The sequence below is a fragment of the Eublepharis macularius genome, chromosome 6 (assembly GCF_028583425.1).
Source record: "Eublepharis macularius isolate TG4126 chromosome 6, MPM_Emac_v1.0, whole genome shotgun sequence".
In the NCBI taxonomy this organism is placed as follows: Eukaryota; Metazoa; Chordata; class Lepidosauria; order Squamata; family Eublepharidae; genus Eublepharis; species Eublepharis macularius.
In genome coordinates, this window is record NC_072795.1 from 59,140,749 (window position 1) to 59,162,765 (window position 22,017).

The window sequence follows — 22,017 nt, forward strand, 5'->3', positions numbered from 1 at the left end:
CAAGAGTGGTAACGTAAAATGATAGCAAAAGCTATAGACCTGGCCAAGCACTCTGCAGCATGTTTGCCTGCCAATATTTGTTGTTTGCCAGTCTTGTGGCCTCACCCTGATGTACTCTCACAAATGTATTTCTGTCTTCACCTAGGTCATGGATGTAGGTGGAAAGACATTCCCACAAGAATAGACTGTAAGAGCCGATTATGGCTTAGTAGTTAGCTCTTCAAAAGTTAAGGGCTGCAGAAGAATATATTTTTCTTCCTAGTGAGTCCAGCTTGCATTCCATTTTGTCCCCAGGTGAGGAGTAAGAATCATAACAATATTTTGATTGGATCTCTTTAGTCGCTAGTGATGAAAGGTACAGATGGTTAAAGAGGAATGCACAGTCCTGTTGTTTCAGTTTATAATAATTTTCAATCTTGCAAGAGGTAGCAGGTATGAATGTTGGTTTTTCCCAAATGCCATGGGTAATGTCCAAAAGGTCTTTGACTGCAGGAAAGCCAGGGATGCTGGCAAGTCTGTATAGATAGCCTAAAGGACCTTGCTTCAGCATTGCTGAAGAGACATCAAGTTCTAAAGCTCTTGCCATTCTCAACATTTGCTCGGAGAATAGGCCAAAGTCGTCATTAGATGATGATGCTGTTTCCCTGACTGCCTCCTTAGGGGAGGGGTCCAAAGCCAACTCAGAAGTAACATCTAATTGGAGGCCACTTTGTTTCCTTCATCCGAATCCAAGGGAGATGGTGACTGGGTTTGGAACGGATGGATCCATAGTAAAGGGAGAGTGTAACTTCTCTGTTGGGCTCACTTCCTCCTCATGATGCAAGCTTGGGGTGGGTGGAGGCAAGGGAGTGGAAGGAGTCGTGATGATTTCCTCCTCCTTTCCTGGCGAGTGGTGGTGATGACGGTGTGAGGAGGTAGAAGCTGGTCTTCGAGGATGTTTTGGTTTTGCTCTTGATTTTTTTGTTGGTGGTTCTTATGTGGTGTGCTCAGCTCAGTCTGGCAATCAGCACTTAGCGGATTCCGCCTTACATTTTGGCCATTGGACAGGTTTTGATGCCTGGGATGCAGGATTCAGTTGTCGGTACAGTCGGAACTGGTGAACGGTTCCACATCGGCTCCAGTGTATGAGACTTTGGAACTGAGGAAAGTCATTCAGATCGGAGGTCGAGTCCATTCTTGGTAGATGGAACCTGACAGCACCATTTCTCACATCACTGCCTACAGACGAGTGGCCTGATCATTTCTGGCCTTTGAGGTGAATTGCTGACAGTGCCAGCAAATGGAAACATTATGCGATTCCCTGAGGCAGAGAAGGCAAAGTTCGTGTTTGTCCATATGTGGCATTTCTGTGTCACATTTTGCACACTTTTTGAAGAGTGCCTTTTGAGACATGCCTGTCTTCATAAATCTTTTGTTCACAGTTGAAGAAAAGGAGTTGGAAGAAGTAATAGCAACAAGCAATCAAGACAGGAACTTTTCTCAGCAGCGGTGAAAAAGGAACTGAGGGATGAGGGGGTCGCTCTGCCTGGCAACGTTCCATTTGGCAGGAAGACTCCATGCATGCATGCTGAACAGGGGAGTGCCTCCTATAGTCTGACAGTTTGAGAATCTTTCCCAGTGGCCCGCCTACACCTGCTCAGTCCCAATATGGGACTGCACAGAAGACCGACGACGAATTAGTTGTACTAACATCTAACCAAATCGGTTGCAAAGAAAATGGGTAAGCAGTGTAATTTTTCTAATGAGAATGTTTGAAGATTCTATTTTAGGTTTTATATCCCTAATAATGATTCAAAAGATAACAGAAACAGAAATAAAAATCAATATAGCCTCAGTTTCAGCTTTCATACTGCATAGTCCTTAGAGCCTCCTGTTCTACTTTAAAAGATTTAGAATGCTCATTATCATATTAAAGAGCTACTTTATGCTTGAAATATCATTAGGTGAAGCTTTGACTTTCTCACAACTATACAGAAATAAAGAATTTTAATTTCTTTATTCTGGAGCACCCTATATAGCAAGGACCTGGAATTTATCTGATTTAAAACATTCATGTGGGATTATAGCATTGAGAAAGAATTACTGCTTTACCTTTCATATCTCTTCAGACAGTAATCAGCCAATGAATAGGACAAAACTTTACTTAAATGCCCCAGAGATTCCCTAATATCTCCCATAAGACATGTTTCATCTTTGTATTAAATTCATGTTACAAAATCCTCTGGTAAGACAGATTTAAATTAAAGCCTAACGTTAATCACATTTAATAAAGTTTCAATTATGTAAGTAAAGAGCTGATGTGACATCATGGCCCAGGTGTTTCTATGGAAAACAGCACTTCAGTATTTCTATCTTTTATGGACGAAGCTTGTTAACAGCATTTTGACACAAGCAAGGCGGCTTTCCCCTTGATTTAATCACACCTTCAGACACAATTATAGTTCAATCTGTTGCTGAGAACCTAATACAAAGGGATAATCCACCTATTTCCCTGCCCACAAAATTATATTCAGAGCATGTAGAGGGCACGCTGAGTCAATACAATGTTTGCTGGGTACATCCGACATATTATTCAAGTGCCAGCAATAATTATTTCCATCAGTATCTGAGAGCACAAAGAGAAAGCAAAGCCCTAACCTAGTGTGCTATACATATGAAATGTGACACATGCTGTCACACAAGCTTCATTTAAATAGACACAACAAGATGAAGGAAATATTTTTACAAAGGGAATTGTAGCACAGTCATTCCCATTACAGGACCATGACCAATGATTCTACTGAACCCACACCCAATGAGATCATTTTCCTACAGCTGCCCATTCTTAGGTTCATTACACTCACCCACCATCCCCCACAATAACTCAAGTTGAAAATAAATTTGTTAGTCTTTGTTCCTAAACATACGTTTGAGAAGTTGTTATATACTCTGTATACTATAGCCAACAGCAGGTAATACTGATATAGGAAGGGAAGTTTTTTTAATATCAGAATTTATTTTCGTCTATGATGCATGAAACTAGGGAAGGAAAAAAGAAGAATGCTGAGGGGTTTAAAAGAAAATCTTTATTCCCCCCAGTACAGAAAAGCATTAACACTACAGAAAAGCACAGTGACAGCGATTACTGAGGTGGAGAGAAATGCAGCCAATTTTAATAAAATTAAAACAGTGTCAGTTAAAATCCTCACAGCAACATTTCATCAAAGCACAAAAGGAATGCTAGATAGCAACTTCAGTCTTTATACTAAAATTACAAAGCCCAGATGTAATGAGACTTGGAATTATAAATCAAATAGAAACTGTAGTACACCACAGAGTAATTACACTTCACAAAGAAGGTAAGTCTAAAAATAATCATGATTTGATTCAAACCCACAAGCTTTTGTTATTAGGAGAAACCACAAAAAAGACATATAATTTGGCCAAGGAGCCACTTTTAAAATTGTGTCTCCAGGAAGGAATAAAATATTTTTGAATAAAAAAAGAAACAACACAAGCTTTGACAAAATTACATTTGGAGATGGGTAAATGGGTTAAAGTTAACTTTTAAGATAGAAACAAACCAATTTACTAGTTCTTAATACTTGTATGACATGCAAACTTAGACATCCTGCAGTAGATTTTAATTAAAATAACAGACAATGGATGTTGCACATAATACAATACAAACCTCAGTTTCACTACAACATGATTAGCTAAAGCTAGCATTTGTTGCCTCATGTTTTTCTTCTTTCATTTAATTAATACTATTCCAAAACAAACTAAGTGGCCATGGCTGCTATTGTTCTAAGAGCATGTAATTTAAGTTACTTTTTGCAATTAAAAAAGGGGCATTTGAGATAGTTTGTTCATAAGCATAGTGTGTAACAGATGACATATGCGCTCTTCTACTGTTAGTTATAATTTTTGTCTCCAATATTTTGTAAACAAAATCTGTGCAACAAAAGTTAATTCATTTTCTTTTTACATACTTCTTTAAATAGACTAATAATATAACAATGGGTTGGATCCAAAGAACCACAAGTGTTGCTCACTGCGTGGATCTTTCCCACCTCTCTCTCAATGGCCCTACCCTCCAAGGTACCCTAAAGAATGGCATAGGATTCAGTGTAGATGTTTGCAGTAAAAAGAGAGTATTGGCAGAGGCTGCTCCCCTCCCTTACTTTCTTGTGTAGAAGAGGGAGTTTGGACCCCACACATTATTTCTTAATGGGACCTTAATATGAAAAATATCCTGAATCACCTTTACTAAAATTCTAGGGTTGGCACTCTAGTCATTTGATCATGGTCAACTATTGTAAAAATTCCCCGGTTGTCACTATGTAGGTAAAAACATTCTACATCGCTCCCCCAGTTATGACGTTATTTTAAAGAAGGCAAGGAGTCAGGAGGACTTCCCTCCCCCAGCTCTGCAGCAGGCAAAACCTAGTAGTATAGCAAAGCATCTCCTAGTGGTCATCTGTAGGCATCTTCAAACAGGAAGAATTGGTCTGTTGCTTATTTAACTTCCTTTAAAGACTGACCTGTGTTTAGTAGTTGGTATTGGTATTATTTAGTTCTGTTTTAATTTCATTTTTTATCATTCTGAAACTGGCATTCCAGGATAAAAGTCAAAGATAAGTGACATTCACATAAACCTTAAAACTATTATGAAAAATAATTATAAAACCCTAAAAGCATACAATTCTTTGAAGAGAAAGAGCTTTCTTTAGGAAATACATAAAATTTATTGCTGGGAAAGCAATTAAGGAAAGTAGAAAGAAATTAAATACAACATAAACAATAGTGTGGGCAAACTTTTAGGATAATATGTTTCGGCTTCGTTTAAATGAAAAGCTCAAATTACACAGTACAGGGAGCTTTTTGGATTTTTTTCCAAATAGTGAAGAATCGGGGAAGCTATGAAGCTCTTTGGAAGAAGAACGGTTGGGAAACGCTGCTCAAATCACCTTTTCCATGCTCTTGTGAGTGGAAAAAACCAATTTTTCCCCATTCCTGAAAAAGCAGCTTAGGGATGGTGATTTTGAGTTGGAAAATGGGGGTAAGGGTAAAGCAGCCTCTCTCCATCAGCCATTCCTCATATGCAGCTTGTCCAGCCTGATTTAGCTTTTAAAAGAAAACCAGACTCATCTCCTACTCCCATACAGATCAAAGAAACTTGGAACCTCTCCTATAATGTATAGTTAGTGTTCCTATGAATTTCTGTCCATATGAATTCCTGTTCATATTTTGAGCACAAAATAGGACTTTTAAAAATAGAGATATTAAAATTATTTATTCGAAATGATATATTATATATTAGAAACTATATAGTCTCAATAAAATTAACCTTTCTCCATTAGCTAGAAACCCCCTTTTATTATATTAAGTTTCCAGGATGAATGTGTGTATTTTTTAAAAGTATAAAACCCTAAAAGCATACACTGGGTTTATCAGGCATATGAGCAGTATCATAGCATACATAGTTCAATTATAAAGGTGTTCAATTAAGGTATGTTGAATAAATACATTCTCTCCTGTCTCAACAGCTCACCTGTAGAATTCTCTGCAAAATCAACGGTAGGGCAATGAAAGTTGCCATGTTGTTCAGCACTTGCATTGTCAAATTCTTCAAAACTGGGGGGAAATAAAAATATATTAGAGTCATGGCTAGAGGTGGGAATGAACCAAAATACAAACCAAAGTTCGTCACGAACTGGGCCAGTTCATGGTTCGCGAACCAGCTGTTCATGGGAGCTAATTTCTCACAAACCATGATGAATTTTAGCCCGGTTCATTTGGTTCGTATTTCGGTTCGTCACTGCAGACAGCCTGGCACCAATCACTTTCCTAGGCAAAGGGAGGATGGGCTCTCTGCAGACCTTCTGCTGACCTGGAAGTGACATTTTCATGAACCAAATGAACTGGTTCGCGAACTGGGGCAAGTTTGTGAAACTTCATGGTACGCTATGAACTACAAACCACATGGTTCGGAATTTTCCTAGTTCATTACCATCTCTAGTCATGGCCAAGAGGAACAAATTCTTATTAATAACTCTAGTCACAACAACCACTAGCAGCTTTAATAGAAATGCATTCTCTGGTCCGCATAGTTTGTGAATTGAGGTAGTTTACTACTTTGATGAACTTCTGCAGGATCGTACCAAATTCTTAAAAAATCCAGGTATTTTTCTTTGGATTTTTTAACATTAAAATTTTTGAATGCAAAACCAGGGGGGGGGGGGAGGTAAGGGGCCGAACTGTTCATACATAAAATATCTTTAAATGACAACCCTGATGTTCTAAGCTCAAATTCATGACTTTTACTATGGGAGACAGGAAGAGGCAGAAGTAACCAAGGTGTATTATGAGGTTCAGGAGACATGCAATGGAAAACCTACCCACATTCTTACCCTCTTCAGTTATTTGACTTAAAGAAAAAACAACATACACAAGTCATATTGCAATAGGCCTCTGTGCCACAAGAGACCAATATACTTACAGTCAGAATAAAGGCACAGCGCAGAAGAATTAGATAACCTCTGCGGCGACATCATAGCTTCTAAGAGTGGAAACCACAGTGCCTATAGAAGATCCAAAAGGTAGTCTAGTGAGTGCCAGCTTGTGCACTGATATGGCAAAATTCTCTGTTCAACCCCGCCGCCCCCCTACACCCTTCTTCAGCTCCACAGAGGTACTCATCTTCACTGGGTTTCTTATAGGCTACTACCTCTGGAATAACAAAACGAAGGGCTAAATTAAATAATATGGTCAACACATACCAGTAGCAGGGTTAGTGTGGGGAAACTCAGAGCCTTGTGATTTTACAACACAAAGTAAACTCTCAGACTTCACAAAAGGTAACAAGGGAACCAGATTTGTACACCAATAATCACACATTTGTCCTGAAGTCTAGTGTGGCCACGACTTAACAAACATCATGGTAAACAAAAACAGAGTACTGCACAGCAGACCTTACCTCTCGCTGCTGCTGATTCAAATTGTGTGAATTTCTCTGGCAAAGTGCTATTGTTTTTGCTAAGGTATCTTCAATATTCTTTAAGGAAGGAAATTCTGTTGACTCTAAGTTTAAGGAAGAAACAGCACTTATTTTATGGCAATTTACTATAGAATGCCATAGCACTCACACAACTTTACTGAAAATTAATATTTTACAACTTCAAATATTTCATAGTTAAGGGCATACCTACAAAAGGTTTCCTATGGTCAAGTTTTATATTTTAATGGGAGGGAGGAAAAAAAGGAAGCAACTTCTGGGAAAAGATAGCACAAAACTGTGTGAGGGTCTTGCGCATCTTTCCCCATGTGAGTTGGATCATTCATGTCGTTATTGCTTGATTCCAATTCACTGCAATTCTGCCATGCTGACTAGAATGGCTAGACATGAAGGAACATGGAACTCAACAGAGATCATCTGTGTATGAAAGCTATGAAAAGAAAATCCATAGGGCATAACTAAGCTTATTTTTATTGGTAAGAGATTTTTAGGAAACATACCATAGTAGCATTAATAGTTATGAGAGCCAGTTTGGTGTAGTGGTTAAGAGTAGAGATGGGCACGAATTGGGGAAAAACCAAACCATGCGGTTCGTGGCTCATCAAATTTCACGAACCATGAACTTTCACGAACCTGCCCCTGGTTCATGAACTGGCTCATTTGGTTCATGACAACGACACATCCAGGTCAGAAAATCATCACTTCTGGGTCAGCAGAAGGTCTGCAGGAAGTCCATCCCCTGTTGCCTAGGAAACTGATTGGCACCAGGCTGTCTGCAGTGACGAACCAAAAAAATTAACCAAAATTAACCAAATTAGCCTAAAAGTTTGTGACGGTTCGTCAGAAATGGGATCTGATGAACCGTGGTTTGCGAACCACGAACTGGCCTGGTTCGTGCTTAATTTTGGTTCGTATTTCGGTTCGTGCCCACCTCTAGTTAAAAGTGGCGGGACTCTAATCTGGAGAACCAGGTTTGATTCCCCACTCCTCCACTTGAAGCCAGCTGGTGACCTTGGGTCAGTCACAGCACTTCCAGAGCTCTCTCAGCCCCATCCACCTCACAGGGTGATTGTTGTGGAGATAATAATAACATACTTTGTAAATTACTCTGAGTGGGTGATTAGTTGTCCTGAAGAGCATAAATCGAATATATAAATCGAGTATATAAACCAAATGTTGTTCTCATTGTTATTCATATGCCAGCAAGCACAATTACCCCTTCATTAAATACAAGAAATATTATGGGCTGATTCTGAGATACTTTAAAATATTCCTTTCCAGATAAATATGGACCAAAACACTCAGGTGTTTTGGTCCATATTTATCTGGAAAGGAATATTTGGCTCAGGTTTTTCAGCTTAAAGAAAAGCCTATCAGATTACTTTACAATAATAGCATTATTACAGATTGCCTGAAGATAAAATCTAAAATATGAACCCGCTACATTAGCTTTTCTGACAATAATTGTTTTCTCATACATTTTGATGAGCAATTTGTCTCAAGGGACAAGTTTATTATTTTCAAAAAACTGGTAATTCTATAGGAAACTGCAAACAGGTTCTTCTCTTTGCTACCCTAAACAAATTACACAAGAAAACTGCTCTAAAAACCCTGTGATTTATTTTAGGTTAATATAATGGTGTTTGATACATAACAGCCTGGTTTATATACTTATGGAATTGTGCACTCCACCCTCATTCATATGCATGGTGGGGACCTGAGGTCAGCGTGCTCATAAAACTGACAAAACCAAGTCTTTGTTTTGGTGATGGAGGAAGAGAGAGGAAGCAAGTGGAGTAGGTCTCCATATAAATGGGTAAGTCAGGTACTTCTTTATGAATGTACAGTGGAGGGAGGAAGGCATAGCCCACTCCTCTGCTACATGGGGGAAAAACACTATTCCTTTGTCTGAATTACTTGGGCCTATAACTGGAGCTTCTAAAAGTGAAATTAACAGTAATACAAAACTCTTGCAAACCCCAACTGATTCCTATTAACCCAGGAGAAGGAAAGCGGTTGCTAGCCTCCAGGTGAGGCCTGAAGCTCTTTCGGAACAAAAACTGATTTCCAGACTATAGAGATCAGCTTCAGAGTGCAGACTCCATGGCACCACATTTCCACTGAGCTCCCTCTCCTCCCGACTCCACACTCCTCAGTATCCACCTCCAAAACTCCAGGAATTTCTCAAGCCAGAACTGGCAACACTAAGAAGGAAGTGTGTTTATGGAGAGAGGGCAACAAAACTGCAAAAAGCAGAGCTAGTTTGGACATTCTCTAAGACTACCAGAAGAATATAAAGATGATAAAATAATTACTATTTCAACTCTGATTTTTTTTGCCTCTTCAATGAAAATCATGAAAAAGTACAATTTCTTTCAAACTTACTTTTATCTTCATGTGTAAGTGTCAACAACTTATTTTGTAGCCACTAGGGGGGAAAATACACTCACATCAGTTGAGCTCATTTTTTAAATTACCACCAATTATTTCTGTTCCCCAAAATAGCTTTTTGCTGTTTCCCTGACTTTTGCAGGGCTTTACCAATTCTGTGGAGCCAGTGACAGGAGGGATTAACTATAGCTGAATGAGGCAACTACTTCTCTTCCTTCAGCTAACCATTTTGGGTCACTTACTAACTAATTAAATTAGCATAATTAAATGATGTGTATTTGCATACTTTTTAACAGTATGTTGAATATTGTTTATAATTGTATGCTTGCTACTTTTCATATCATGGGTTCAAGTAGTGTTTTCATTTTGCGGTTTACAATATACCTTCCTTTACTTGATAGCTCATTTTTGTATTCTGTGAGAGTGCTCCTTCTGTTTCCTCTCTAATGTGGTGCCAACACACACATCAATGCTGCTCTAGTCCAAGCACACACAATCCATTTTCCCATATGCTTCCACTATCCTTTCTTCAATATCATAGGCACAACATAATCTCTTGGTTAAAATCTCTTGGTTAAAGCAAATCCAACTGCATACAATTAATCAAAATACACACAATGTAATTTACTAGACTCATGTAGAAAACAACAGCTTCAGATTCCAATTTTTAAACATAACCTCATAGACAAAATGTTCTGTCTTTCATTATAATAATGATAATGATAAACTATTTGCTATTCTGCATAAAAAGAGTACTGCAAACTGTCTTCTGGAATGTGGGCATATGCTAAGTTTATCCATTCTCAAAACAGTATTTTTAATAACTTTCAAAATAAAAGTATTCAGTTAAAGAATGCATGAGTAGAAAAAGCAACCACAGTATTTTAAAGTAAACTACCAAGTCTACAATACCTCAAGCATAACTAAGAAGGCACCGTGAATATCTCCTTTCTTCTCAAGCAGATAAGAAGCAGCTTCAGGCAGCTGATATTTCTGGATAACCTGAATCAAGCGCCACAAAATTGTTTTAATTAGTTGTGTGCATTTAGAATATGAGTTTTGGAGCATTTAAAAGCATATTTTGGCATACAACCTCATGTAGCACAGAAGGTGTACATGGCATAACCAATCATTGCCACTGTAGATTGAAAAAAAGTGTTTCCCTAAGCCACAGAGAAGGCTGGTAAACAGAAAGAAATCTTTAATAGTAAAGCAGTTAAGATCTCAGAAATATATCCTAGCAGCAGGAAGAAAACCATGCGGCACAGTGTTGTTTAAGGGCCAAACCATATGTTAAATGGAGTTCTTCATAACTTGATCCAACGGAAGAAATCTTTGTGAGGAAAAATGGCCATCAGGAAGAGGATAAAGTACACTTCTTCATGCACCCTTCCTCTTTTCCACATTTCTACCTCCAGGGTTGCTTTTCATTTAAAAAAAAATCAGAGTAAGTTACATGTGTCTTTGTGTTGATTGTTTGGCCCTAAAAGTTCCCCAAGACTTTCGCAAATGGCATAATATTGAGAATTCTAGTTTCATTCAGGTTCAAGCGCAGTTATGGATCTAAGGCACTCATACAGCTCAACTAAATCAGGCTGACTTGAGTGGAAAGGACCCTCACCAAAATTATTTTCCTTCCAATTCTGTCTCACATCCAAGAAGTTCTGCCTTACCTGAACTGTCTCTTCCAGTCTGTAGGCTTCCAAGAACTGTAAAGTCTCTAAAACCTGGTCAGGCTTATATTGACACAGCAACTCAATAAACTGTTCAGTAATGGAGGGAGAGAGCTGAAGCAAGTCTTGATTGATACCTTCCCTAAAAACAACAAATGGCACAACAGACGTGGGAGCTGTTAGGTGTTTGGCAAAAGCAGTACACAGAGTAAGCAACAAACAAAACTTCTCAGAGCTAAGTCATATTATTTCTATTCCCAGAATATAATTTTACTGACTTGCATTGCCTGCTACGAAGCATGGATAAGCATGGGATTTTGGCTAGCATGTCCAAATGGCTGAGCCAAGGGTAAGAGAAAAGATGGACAGATCAGTGTATGGATTTATAAACAAAACCAGTTTGGTGTAGTGGTTAAGAGCAGAATGACTGTAATCTAGAGAACTGGGTTTGATTCCCCACTCCTCTGCTTGAACCCAGCTGAGTGACCCTGGGTCAGTCACTCTCAGAGCTCTTTCAGCCCCACCCATCTCACAGGGTGATTGTTGTGGTGATAACACACCACAACAATCCCCCTCTTTTTTGAGGGGGAACGCTCTGAAATGGTGTTCCAGCAGCTTTAGAATCTGCCCACATGATTCCTTCCTCCTTCGGCCCCGTGGGCCCTGCAGAGAAGGTTCAGTTGCTTTGAGTTCATTCTGCTTTCTTGAGTGAAAGAGAGAGAGCAAGTAGACGCTGCTTTGAGTTCATTTTGTTTTTTTTTAATTTCTGTGTGAGTGAGAGAGAGAGAGCTGGGACCCAGCGTGGGCTCTGCAGAGAAGGCTAAGCTGCTTTGAGTTCATTCTGCTTTTTTTCATTCCTCTGTGAGTAAGAGTGAAAGCAGAGCTGCTGGGACTGTCTCTCCAAAGGAGGCTAAGCTGTTTTGAGTTCATTCTGCTTTCATTTCATTCATGGGTTTCTGTGTATGTGTGTGCTGCTTTGAGTTCATTCTGTTTTATTTTCATTGGGGGAGTGGGTGGGTGGGGCTGTGGGTGTATGTGTGCTGCTTTTGAGTTCATTCTGCTTTCATTTCATTCAGGGGTTTCTGTGTATGTGTGTGCTGCTTTGAGTTCATTCTGTTTTATTTTCATTGGGGAGTGGGTGGGTGGAGCTGTGTGTGTATGTGTGCTGCTTTGAGATCATTCTGCTTTCTTTTCATGGGGGTGTGGGGGATGTGTGTGTGTGCTGCTTTGAGTTCATTCTGCTTTCTTTCATGGGAGTGGGTGGGGCTGTGCATGTATGTGTGTGTGTGTGTGTATGTGTTGCTTTCATTCTTTTGTTGACTGAAGTTGACATTGTTATGGTTCCCACAGCTTTTGAATGCAGATTGGTTCTGTGTTAGTTAAATATATCAGTTACGGTTATTTGTATTAGTTAAAATATCAGTTATGGTTATTCCAGTTTTATGCTAGGAATGGATAGTTGTGTCCAAGTCACAGAAGGCTTTCATCAATATATTCATCAGCATATAGGTGTTCTTATGTCTTAGCTGTAACTCAAATGGTTCTCCCCATCCTCAGCTGATTAACATCACTGAAATTGCAATGGACATATGGGTGTTAGGGAAGTTTTTATGAATATTGTTTGTGTGGGACACTGGAATATTTATGAGCATTTCACAATGTCACAACAGCTTAGCCATTGGTAAGGTAGAGTTGGCAGGCAACAAAAAAAAGCCATTTTAAACTAAGTATAAAGCTAATGCAGCTAAAGTTGAGTATCTAATTTTGAATTGCTCCAGTAAAGCAAAACCCTCCCTGAAAAATTGAAAATTCAATATTCATTAGACTCTGTGGAATTTTGAGAAAGAATTTTGGATTTTTTTCCTACATTGGCAGAGGGAATCTGTTAGAATTTAGATTTGTGAGATGGGTTTTGGATTTTTAGAGGCCCCCTCCTTCTTGCATATTTTAAAACATGATTCCAAAGAAATGAAATGTTTGGGAAAGGGAATAGAAAATTTCACTTTTTGTAGAGGATACAGAAAGGGAAAAAACCCCTTTCTCATAATAGTGTAATTTCCCAGGATTACTAACATTTATCTCGTCGTAATGCATTGTGCTGGGTTCCGGGAAGTGGTATCACTTCCAGGAGTGACGATACTTCTATGAGTGATGTCATTTCTGGGAGTGATGTCATCACACATTTCCAGGAGCGCGCGCAAATGTGATAGAGAGTTCCACCCCCTCTTTTCCCAGAAAAAAAGCCCTGTACACAATGATACTTAATTTGCAGAGGTACAAACAAAAATCCTTGTTTCCCACCCCAGACAGAGATTTTATTAAAACTGTGTTTCTGTCCCAAAGAAAGGATTCTGTTGTCTCCAGTTTCAGTTGATTCTGTGACAGCACATTGGGCTAGATTCCTTTCTGTGGTGTAACTATACCAAAGGGAATTGAATTACAGAGGGGATTAGACTGGCACATTTAATTTAGCCAGAGATTTATTCTAAAGTAGGTACAAGGCTAGAGGGATGGGGGAGGGGAGATATAGCTGTATAATTGCCTTGGGAAATAAGCAGAACCAGGAGCACTTTTGTCCACAAGCACTGAGCAATGGCACCACTAAAACACGTTATTACAACTCATGTAGCAACCTTCACTATTTTTCAAATGTAATATTCTCTGAACTAGAAATTCCTGTCACAAAGGAAGTACTACATCAGACTGAGCTATTGTGCCATTCTAGCACTTGGCACACAGACTTCATGCCCAGCATTAGCCTCTGCTCAGCAATAGTAATGCTGGCTTGGAATCTCTCCCTGACAACCACTAGAATGCTGAAGTTACATCTTATATGACTTCAATACAGACAAGTTAATATGTCTGGATCTTTGTGGAGTGTGAGACTAAAACACCTTTTATAGCTGTCTTTATTTTAATAAATCCTTTTGCTTGGGCACTGTGCTTCAGAGTTTTAAGCAAGTATTTTTATCAAACAAGCAAACTGAAACTTATCTATGAATGGACTAGAAAATTCCTCTAGAAGAAACATGATCTCAAAAGACAGCTTCAGATGGGTTGCCATGTTGATCTATAGTCGAAGAGCAGGATCCAGGGTCCAATAGCATCTTAAAGACCAACTAGATTTCCAAGGAATGAGCTTTTGAGAGTCAGAGCTCCCTTTGTCAGATACCACAACACATTATTACAGTTCACATAGCAACCTGACAAAGGGAGCTTTGACTCTTGAAATCTAATTGGTCTTTAAGGTGCTATTGGATTTGGACCATGATCTCAAAAGACCTTTGAGGCCAAGTACTGCTAAGGCTGCCACTCCTTACTGCTGTGGCCCTTGTGTGTGGTACCATTAATCCTTTCCTGTCATCTACAGTTCTTCAAGTGTTCCTTCCAGATACTCTCCATTCTTCCAAGAATAATTTGGTTTTGTGTGCATGATTTTTAAAAATTACCCTTACCCCAACATGCATCTCATGTTTTGACAAACCTGTCCAGCACTCCTCCAAAAGTCTGTCACCTACCACTTAAAGCTCTAACACACATGATTTTTTAGGAGAAATCTAGAAAGGTGAAAGGAAATGCAAACTGATGTTTGAAGTACAAATAATGATTTTGTAAGTTACCGACAGCAGTATCAATAATATCAATATCTAATAGTTATTCTAACAATTAAGATATTTTCAAGGATTTTCTTTTTTAAAAAGTAGTAATCAAAGATGCCAGAAATCCCAAGCTATTTTTGCTGCTGTGCTCATTGCAGAAGTGACAGACCCAAGAAGAGGTGATTTTTTTAATATATAAAATTACTTAGCTAAGAGATAAGATGTCATGGAACTGAAAGAGAGAAGGAGGCCAAATTACTCTTAACAAGAGAATGATCCAGAAAAGCTCATGTTCATTTTCTAATACCATGTGGCTCTTCAAATGTAGTAAAAAGCCCAGTAGAAACACAAGATTTAAAATAAATTACTTTTAAAAAGCCAAGTAAGTTAAAACATGTTTCTTTGAAATGGGTATTGGTCCCTAGTGGAACATAGCATCCTGTAGAGAAGATGACCACTATCAAATTCTGACAAAATTCTGATCGATCAGGTAAGATCTCTTTTCATGTCACAAATCTGTTTCCTTCACAAGAAGAAGATACTTGATGCTTTCAGCAGCCCAGCTGAGGCAATAATAACAACAGCCTAGGATCACGGATGCCATCAATACAGCTTCACTGGATTCTTATAAGAAACAAAAGGATCACAGATATGCAGCAGGCGTGATTTCTTTTCTTAAGAGTGCATATGAAGAGAAAGAACGTGGAGATAGCAGCAGTGACAGTTCCATATACCTTTATTCACAGCCACACTCTGTAACTTCAAATACATCCATGCCTTCTTATCCCATACAAAACCCTAATAAATCAACGTATGATCTTAAGAGTTTCTCATAAACTCATGGTCATAGATCCAGAGGAGTTAGCCATGTTAGTCTGTAGTAGCAAAATCAAAAAGAGTCCAGTAGCACCTTTAAGACTAACCAATTTTATTGTAGCATAAGCTTTCGAGAATCAAGTTCTCTTTGTCAGATGCATGATCCAAACTGGTCAAATACAGAAGAGGAGGGGAGATAGGGGAGAGAAGGAGACATATATCAGAAGGGGACAGGATGCAATTAGCGGGGAGGCAACCAAAACATTCCTTTGCTAGTAAATGTAAACATCTCCTTTTGGTGTGGAGTCAGTTTGCCGTGTTAGTTTGCAGCAGTAAAAGCGTCCAATTCCTATGTAGTATAAGCCTTCGATAACCACAGCTCTCCCTGCCAGATGCATCTGACAAAGAGAACTGTGGTCCCCGAAAGCCCACACCAGGCTCTGGGGGAGCCCAGTGATGCCTGGTGTGGGCTTTCGGGGACCACAGTTCTCTTTGTCAGATGCATCTGGCAGGGAGAGCTGTGGTTATCGAAGGCTTATACTACATAGGAATTGGACGCTTTTACTGCTGCAAACTAACACGGCAAACTGACTCCACACCAAAAGGAGATGTTTACATTTACTAGCAAAGGAATGTTTTGGTTGCCTCCCCGCTAATTGCATCCTGTCCCCTTCTGATATATGTCTCCTTCTCTCCCCTATCTCCCCTCCTCTTCTGTATTTGACCAGTTTGGATCATGCATCTGACAAAGAGAACTTGATTCTCGAAAGCTTATGCTACAATAAAATTGGTTAGTCTTAAAGGTGCTACTGGACTCTTTTTGATTTTTATAAACTCATGTGGCCTATCAGCATCACCCAATAGTTCATTCAGCCTGGCCTTTAGATTCTCTTCCCCTTTGTTCTTTAGTAAAGCCTAGTATACTAGAGAGGAATTTTGAATGGATGAGGAATAGAGACTACTTTACAGCCAACACTTCTTGAAAGCCACAGGACATATTATACCCAGGCCAGCAAAAAGAACACCCCTTGACATAAGGATTGCTCATCTCTAACAGCACCTTTCCAAGCTTTTGGTGCATCTCCTCAATCTCCAGAGGCAAAGTTTTTTTCCTGTTATTTAACACCTACAAGAAGGTACTAATGAAAATGTTAAGTTTCAGGAAATAAGACTGGATACATACCTTGGGTCAAGCAGACTCTTCAAGAACTGAAAAAGCAAGCACTGATCCTAACAGGTAAGAAAAAAAGGAGATATAACATTGTATTTGATAGACTGATGTTTTTAAATTTAATGGAAGCAGGACTTTCACCCTTGCACAAACACTAACCCAAGAAAATTAGACCACTATACATGTAAATGAAAGTGACCTAGAAGAATAGATTCAAAACTGTTGGAGACACAAGTCACACTGCTTGATATCTTTGTGATACTTTTTGTCAGCTGAATTTCTTCCATGTGTATCTTTTAAATTTTCATGTGTTGACAATTAGATTTTCTGCTCTAACATTCAGTTCCCTTCTTGCTCTTGTCTAAATACCTCCTTAAAACTACCCTTTGAAATTATGTATAAGAGAATGGAACACTTGAATATCATGCTTTCTTTAAAAAACTCATCAAGTTCCATTAGCTGTCTTTCATACTCATCTGACATCTCTTGCCTTTTATTGTGTTCTTGGGGGCACTTCTGTGCTTCTATTTCAGGGCTCTGCATTGATGATTCTCTGCAGCACCTTAATCTCTTGCTGCTAAAACAGATTTAAATATTCTTATGGTGAATTTTACAATATCCTTTATTAAACTTGCTCTACTGCTCATTTACTATGAAAAGCTACCGGTTACTAACACTTCTCTTGCATTCTCTTTAGTCTCTTCAGACCTAGAACCTATAATTATCCTCAGCATACAATGCGGGATCCAGAGAATTTTTTTTTTACTCTGTGTCACTTTTCTTCTTTGTCTTTCTCCCTTCCCTTTTCATCTCACTTTCTCTCTTCCCTGCCCCCATTTTCTCCTTAGATAAAAAGTACTGGCACTACAAATACATCCCATACCAGGTCAGGGCATGACCCTCCTGATCCACCTGGTGATTTATAGAACTATAGAAAATAAAGAGGTGAAGGATGCCTAACATACTGTTATCCTGGTTGAACAGGTGGGCCCTGGCAGGGTGTACATATTAATCCTCAAAGAATGAGACAGATAAATAATGAATTCTTGTGATTATAAAAGGTCTGGTATAAATTCTGATCATGTTTGATGTGATCACAAATGCAGGGAAATCTGAGTTCAAGCTTTATCAAATTGTCAAAGTAAGTACTTCCTCATTTCCTGTAATTTTTAAAAAAGCTATTTAAAAGCTTTAAAAGATGTCAATCACAAGCCTGGCTAAGAGCAGAACGGTATACAATGGTGAACCAAATGCTTCAACAAAAATAGTTTCCTATTGTTTCCAAAATGATTCATTGGTTGAATGACAAGTTCATTAAAAAGTATGATTAATTTTAGGAGGAACATTGTTAGGTACTTTGTCTTGGCTGAATGTTTGTGGTATACACAAAACAATAATAATAATTTAAAAGGATACTTATAAAAAGAATCTTCTGATTATGGATTGCAGAAGTTCTGTACTGATGTCTGGTCAGAAAGTAACCATAATGATTAGGGCACAAACAGGTGCAGCCATGTGCATTGCTCATATACCTACCATGCTCAAATATAAAAAAGGGAAGGGAGTTATCCTTTGTTGTGAAGATTAGAGTGCAAACAAAGTTAAATGAATCATTCCCTGGCTTACCTGTCTTTGCTCTGCTGTCTTCCCACCCCAGCACCCAAATGTGAAGTGAGCTGGACTGCAGAGATAAGTGCCTGAAGTGATGGAGGGCAACATGGGATGGATCAGCTCCCTCTTGTGATGCTCCCCTAATCCATCCAGTTTTATATGCAAATGTGGCCCGCATATGAACAAACAAGTAGCTGACCCTTTGATGTCATGAGGGGCATCAAGGTCTTTAACAACAACAGAAGTACCAGAAGAGCCAGTTTGGTGTAGTGGTTAAGAGCGCGGGAATCTAATCTGGAGAGCCGGGTTTGATTCTTGACTCCTCCACTTGAACCCAGCTGGGTGACCTTGGGTCAGTCACAGCTTCTATCTCTCTCAGCCCCACCCACCTCACAGGGTGTTTTGTTGTGGGGATAATAACAACATATGTATTGTCGAAGGCTTTCACGGCCGGAGAACGATGGTTGTTGGGGGTTTTCCGGGCTGTATTGCCGTGGTCTTGGCATTGTAGTTCCTGACGTTTCGCCAGCAGCTGTGGCTGGCATCTTCAGAGGTGTAGCACCAAAAGACAGAGATCTCTCAGTGTCACAGTGTGGAAAAGATGTAGGTCATTTGTATCTACTCAGGAGGGGTGGGGTTGAGCTGAGTCATTCTGTAAGAGTTTCCCAGGGTATGGAATGCTAATGGCGGGAGGCTTCACTGTATCCTGAGGAGGTTCTTTTGCATATGGATTGGTGCTTGATGTGCTAATCTTCTTTGCAGGGCTATTGTCGAGTGTGGAGTGTTTTGTTGGCCTGGTGTTTTTCAGAACTGGAGCCCATGCTCTGTTCATTCTTAAGGTTTCTTCTTTCCTGTTGAAGTTTTGCTTATGCTTGTGAATTTCAATGGCTTCCCTGTGCAGTCTGACAAAGTAGTTGGAAGTGTTGTCCAGTATTTTGGTGTCCTGGAATAAGATACTGTGCCCTGTTTGAGTTAGGCTATGTTCAGCCACTGCTGATTTTTCAGGCTGTCCAAGTCTGCAGTGTCTTTCATGTTCTTTTATTCTTGTCTGGATGCTACGCTTTGTGGTCCCGATGTAAACTTGTCCACAGCTGCAGGGTATACGGTATACTCCTGCAGAGGTGAGGGGGTCTCTGCTGTCTTTTGCTGATCGTAGCATCTGTTGTATTTTTCGGGTGGGTCTGAATACTGCTTGAAGGTTATGCTTTTCCATAAGCTTTCCCATCTGATCAGTAATTCCTTTGATATATGGCAAAAACACTTTTCCTGTAGGTGACTGTTTTTCCTTGGTTGTTTGATTCATCCTGGGTTTGATTGCTCTTCGGATTTCATTTCTGGAGTAGCCATTTGCCTGAAGTGCGTGGTTTAGATGATTAATTTCCTCATTGAGAAAGCGCGGCTCACATATCCGTCTTGCACGATCCACTAATGTTTTCATTATGCCTCTTTTCTGTCGGGGGTGGTGATTGGAGTTTTTGTGTAAGTACCGATCAGTGTGAGTTGGTTTCCTGTAGACCTTGTGACCTAACTGAAAGTTTGCTTTGCGGATGACCAAGGTATCCAGGAATGAGAGTTTTCCCTCACTTTCTTTCTCCATTGTGAATTGTATGTTCAGGTGGATGTTGTTGAGATGATTCAAAAACTCCCTCAATTCTTCCTCCCCATGGCTCCAAATGATGAATTTGTGGATTTTTGTGGATGATACATTCATCATTTGGAGCCATGGGGAGGAAGAATTGAGGGAGTTTTTGAATCATCTCAACAACATCCACCTGAACATACAATTCACAATGGAGAAAGAAAGTGAGGGAAAACTCTCATTCCTGGATACCTTGGTCATCCGCAAAGCAAACTTTCAGTTAGGTCACAAGGTCTACAGGAAACCAACTCACACTGATCGGTACTTACACAAAAACTCCAATCACCACCCCCGACAGAAAAGAGGCATAATGAAAACATTAGTGGATCGTGCAAGACGGATATGTGAGCCGCGCTTTCTCAATGAGGAAATTAATCATCTAAACCACGCACTTCAGGCAAATGGCTACTCCAGAAATGAAATCCGAAGAGCAATCAAACCCAGGATGAATCAAACAACCAAGGAAAAACAGTCACCTACAGGAAAAGTGTTTTTGCCATATATCAAAGGAATTACTGATCAGATGGGAAAGCTTATGGAAAAGCATAACCTTCAAGCAGTATTCAGACCCACCCGAAAAATACAACAGATGCTACGATCAGCAAAAGACAGCAGAGACCCCCTCACCTCTGCAGGAGTATACCGTATACCCTGCAGCTGTGGACAAGTTTACATCGGGACCACAAAGCGTAGCATCCAGACAAGAATAAAAGAACATGAAAGACACTGCAGACTTGGACAGCCTGAAAAATCAGCAGTGGCTGAACATAGCCTAACTCAAACAGGGCACAGTATCTTATTCCAGGACACCAAAATACTGGACAACACTTCCAACTACTTTGTCAGACTGCACAGGGAAGCCATTGAAATTCACAAGCATAAGCAAAACCTCAACAGGAAAGAAGAAACCTTAAGAATGAACAGAGCATGGGCTCCAGTTCTGAAAAACACCAGGCCAACAAAACACTCCACACCCGACAATAGCCCTGCAGAGAAGATTAGCACATCAAGCACCAATCCATATGCAAAAGAACCTCCTCAGGATACAGTGAAGCCTCCCGCCATTAGCATTCCACACCCTGGGAAACTCTTACAGAATGACTCAGCTCAACCCCACCCCTCCTGAGTAGATACAAATGACCTACATCTTTTCCACACTGTGACACTGAGAGATCTCTGTCTTTTGGTGCTACACCTCTGAAGATGCCAGCCACAGCTGCTGGCAAAACGTCAGGAACTACAATGCCAAGACCACGGCAATACAGCCCGGAAAACCCCCAACAACCATCAATAACAACATACTTTGTAAACTGCTTTGAGTGGGTGTTAAGTCATCCTGAATGGCGGTATATAAATCTGTTGTTGTTGTTGTTGTTGTTATATCTTCCTGCAAAATATGACCCTCCTCTTCTAGCTAGCTAATATGTAACTAACAACATTCTCCTAATATACACCTACTTGGGTAAAAATCAAACTCAACAGACTAACTCCAGAATAGGATCAGACAGTGAAAGAGTTCTCATGCCTCTTCTACCTGCACTGATTAGCTGAGGTGTTACAAATACAGAAGATTGTATAAACACATGCACACACATTATTGCTAATACAGCTTTTGCTAACTGAGAAAGTAATACCAGACGATAACAAGGCTGCATGCTAAGCACCATATAGCAAAAAAACATGACATGAGCCTTGGCTAGAAGACTTGCATCCTACAATAAACTGATCAAACTGGGACAGAGGAGAGGCAAGGACTGACAAAATAGTAGAAGACTATGGAGAAAGCACAAAAAATTAAGAGAAGTGGCTCAAGAAATTTTTTGCTAAAGCAGAATCATTAAGGAATGATATAAAGAAAAGAGAGGTTATTTCAGGAATAGGGAGAAGCATAACAGAAGGTAAACAGGTGAAGATGTGGACAGTAGATTAAAGTGTGTCAAATGAAGAGAGTAAGAAAAGGTACATGTGAAAGATAACTGGAAGCCATGATTGGCACATGTAAACCAGTATTAGGTAAGGATCTTGGGATCCATATTAGAGCCCAGAGTTCACAGAATGTGTAGTCATCTGTGTCCGGGGACTGAGGCGCAGCCCCTGGACTTACCGAGAGGAGGGGACGG

At 39.7% G+C, this 22,017-nt stretch overlaps 1 protein-coding gene across 2 annotated transcripts in view; it reads right to left on the bottom strand.

The window, feature by feature from the left end:
- The window catches only part of VPS8 (VPS8 subunit of CORVET complex), a 146,601-nt gene that overhangs the window by 41,266 nt on the left and 83,318 nt on the right, over positions 1-22,017 (bottom strand). For both annotated transcript variants that reach the window (XM_054982279.1, XM_054982278.1), the window contains exons 35-41: positions 16,660-16,706; positions 11,062-11,203; positions 10,301-10,390; positions 9,383-9,425; positions 6,959-7,062; positions 6,482-6,563; positions 5,534-5,616 (exon numbers count right to left, since the gene is read on the bottom strand). In XM_054982279.1, the coding sequence (XP_054838254.1) occupies positions 5,534-5,616; positions 6,482-6,563; positions 6,959-7,062; positions 9,383-9,425; positions 10,301-10,390; positions 11,062-11,203; positions 16,660-16,706 (591 nt within the window). The remainder of the gene's footprint in view (positions 1-5,533; positions 5,617-6,481; positions 6,564-6,958; positions 7,063-9,382; positions 9,426-10,300; positions 10,391-11,061; positions 11,204-16,659; positions 16,707-22,017) is intronic.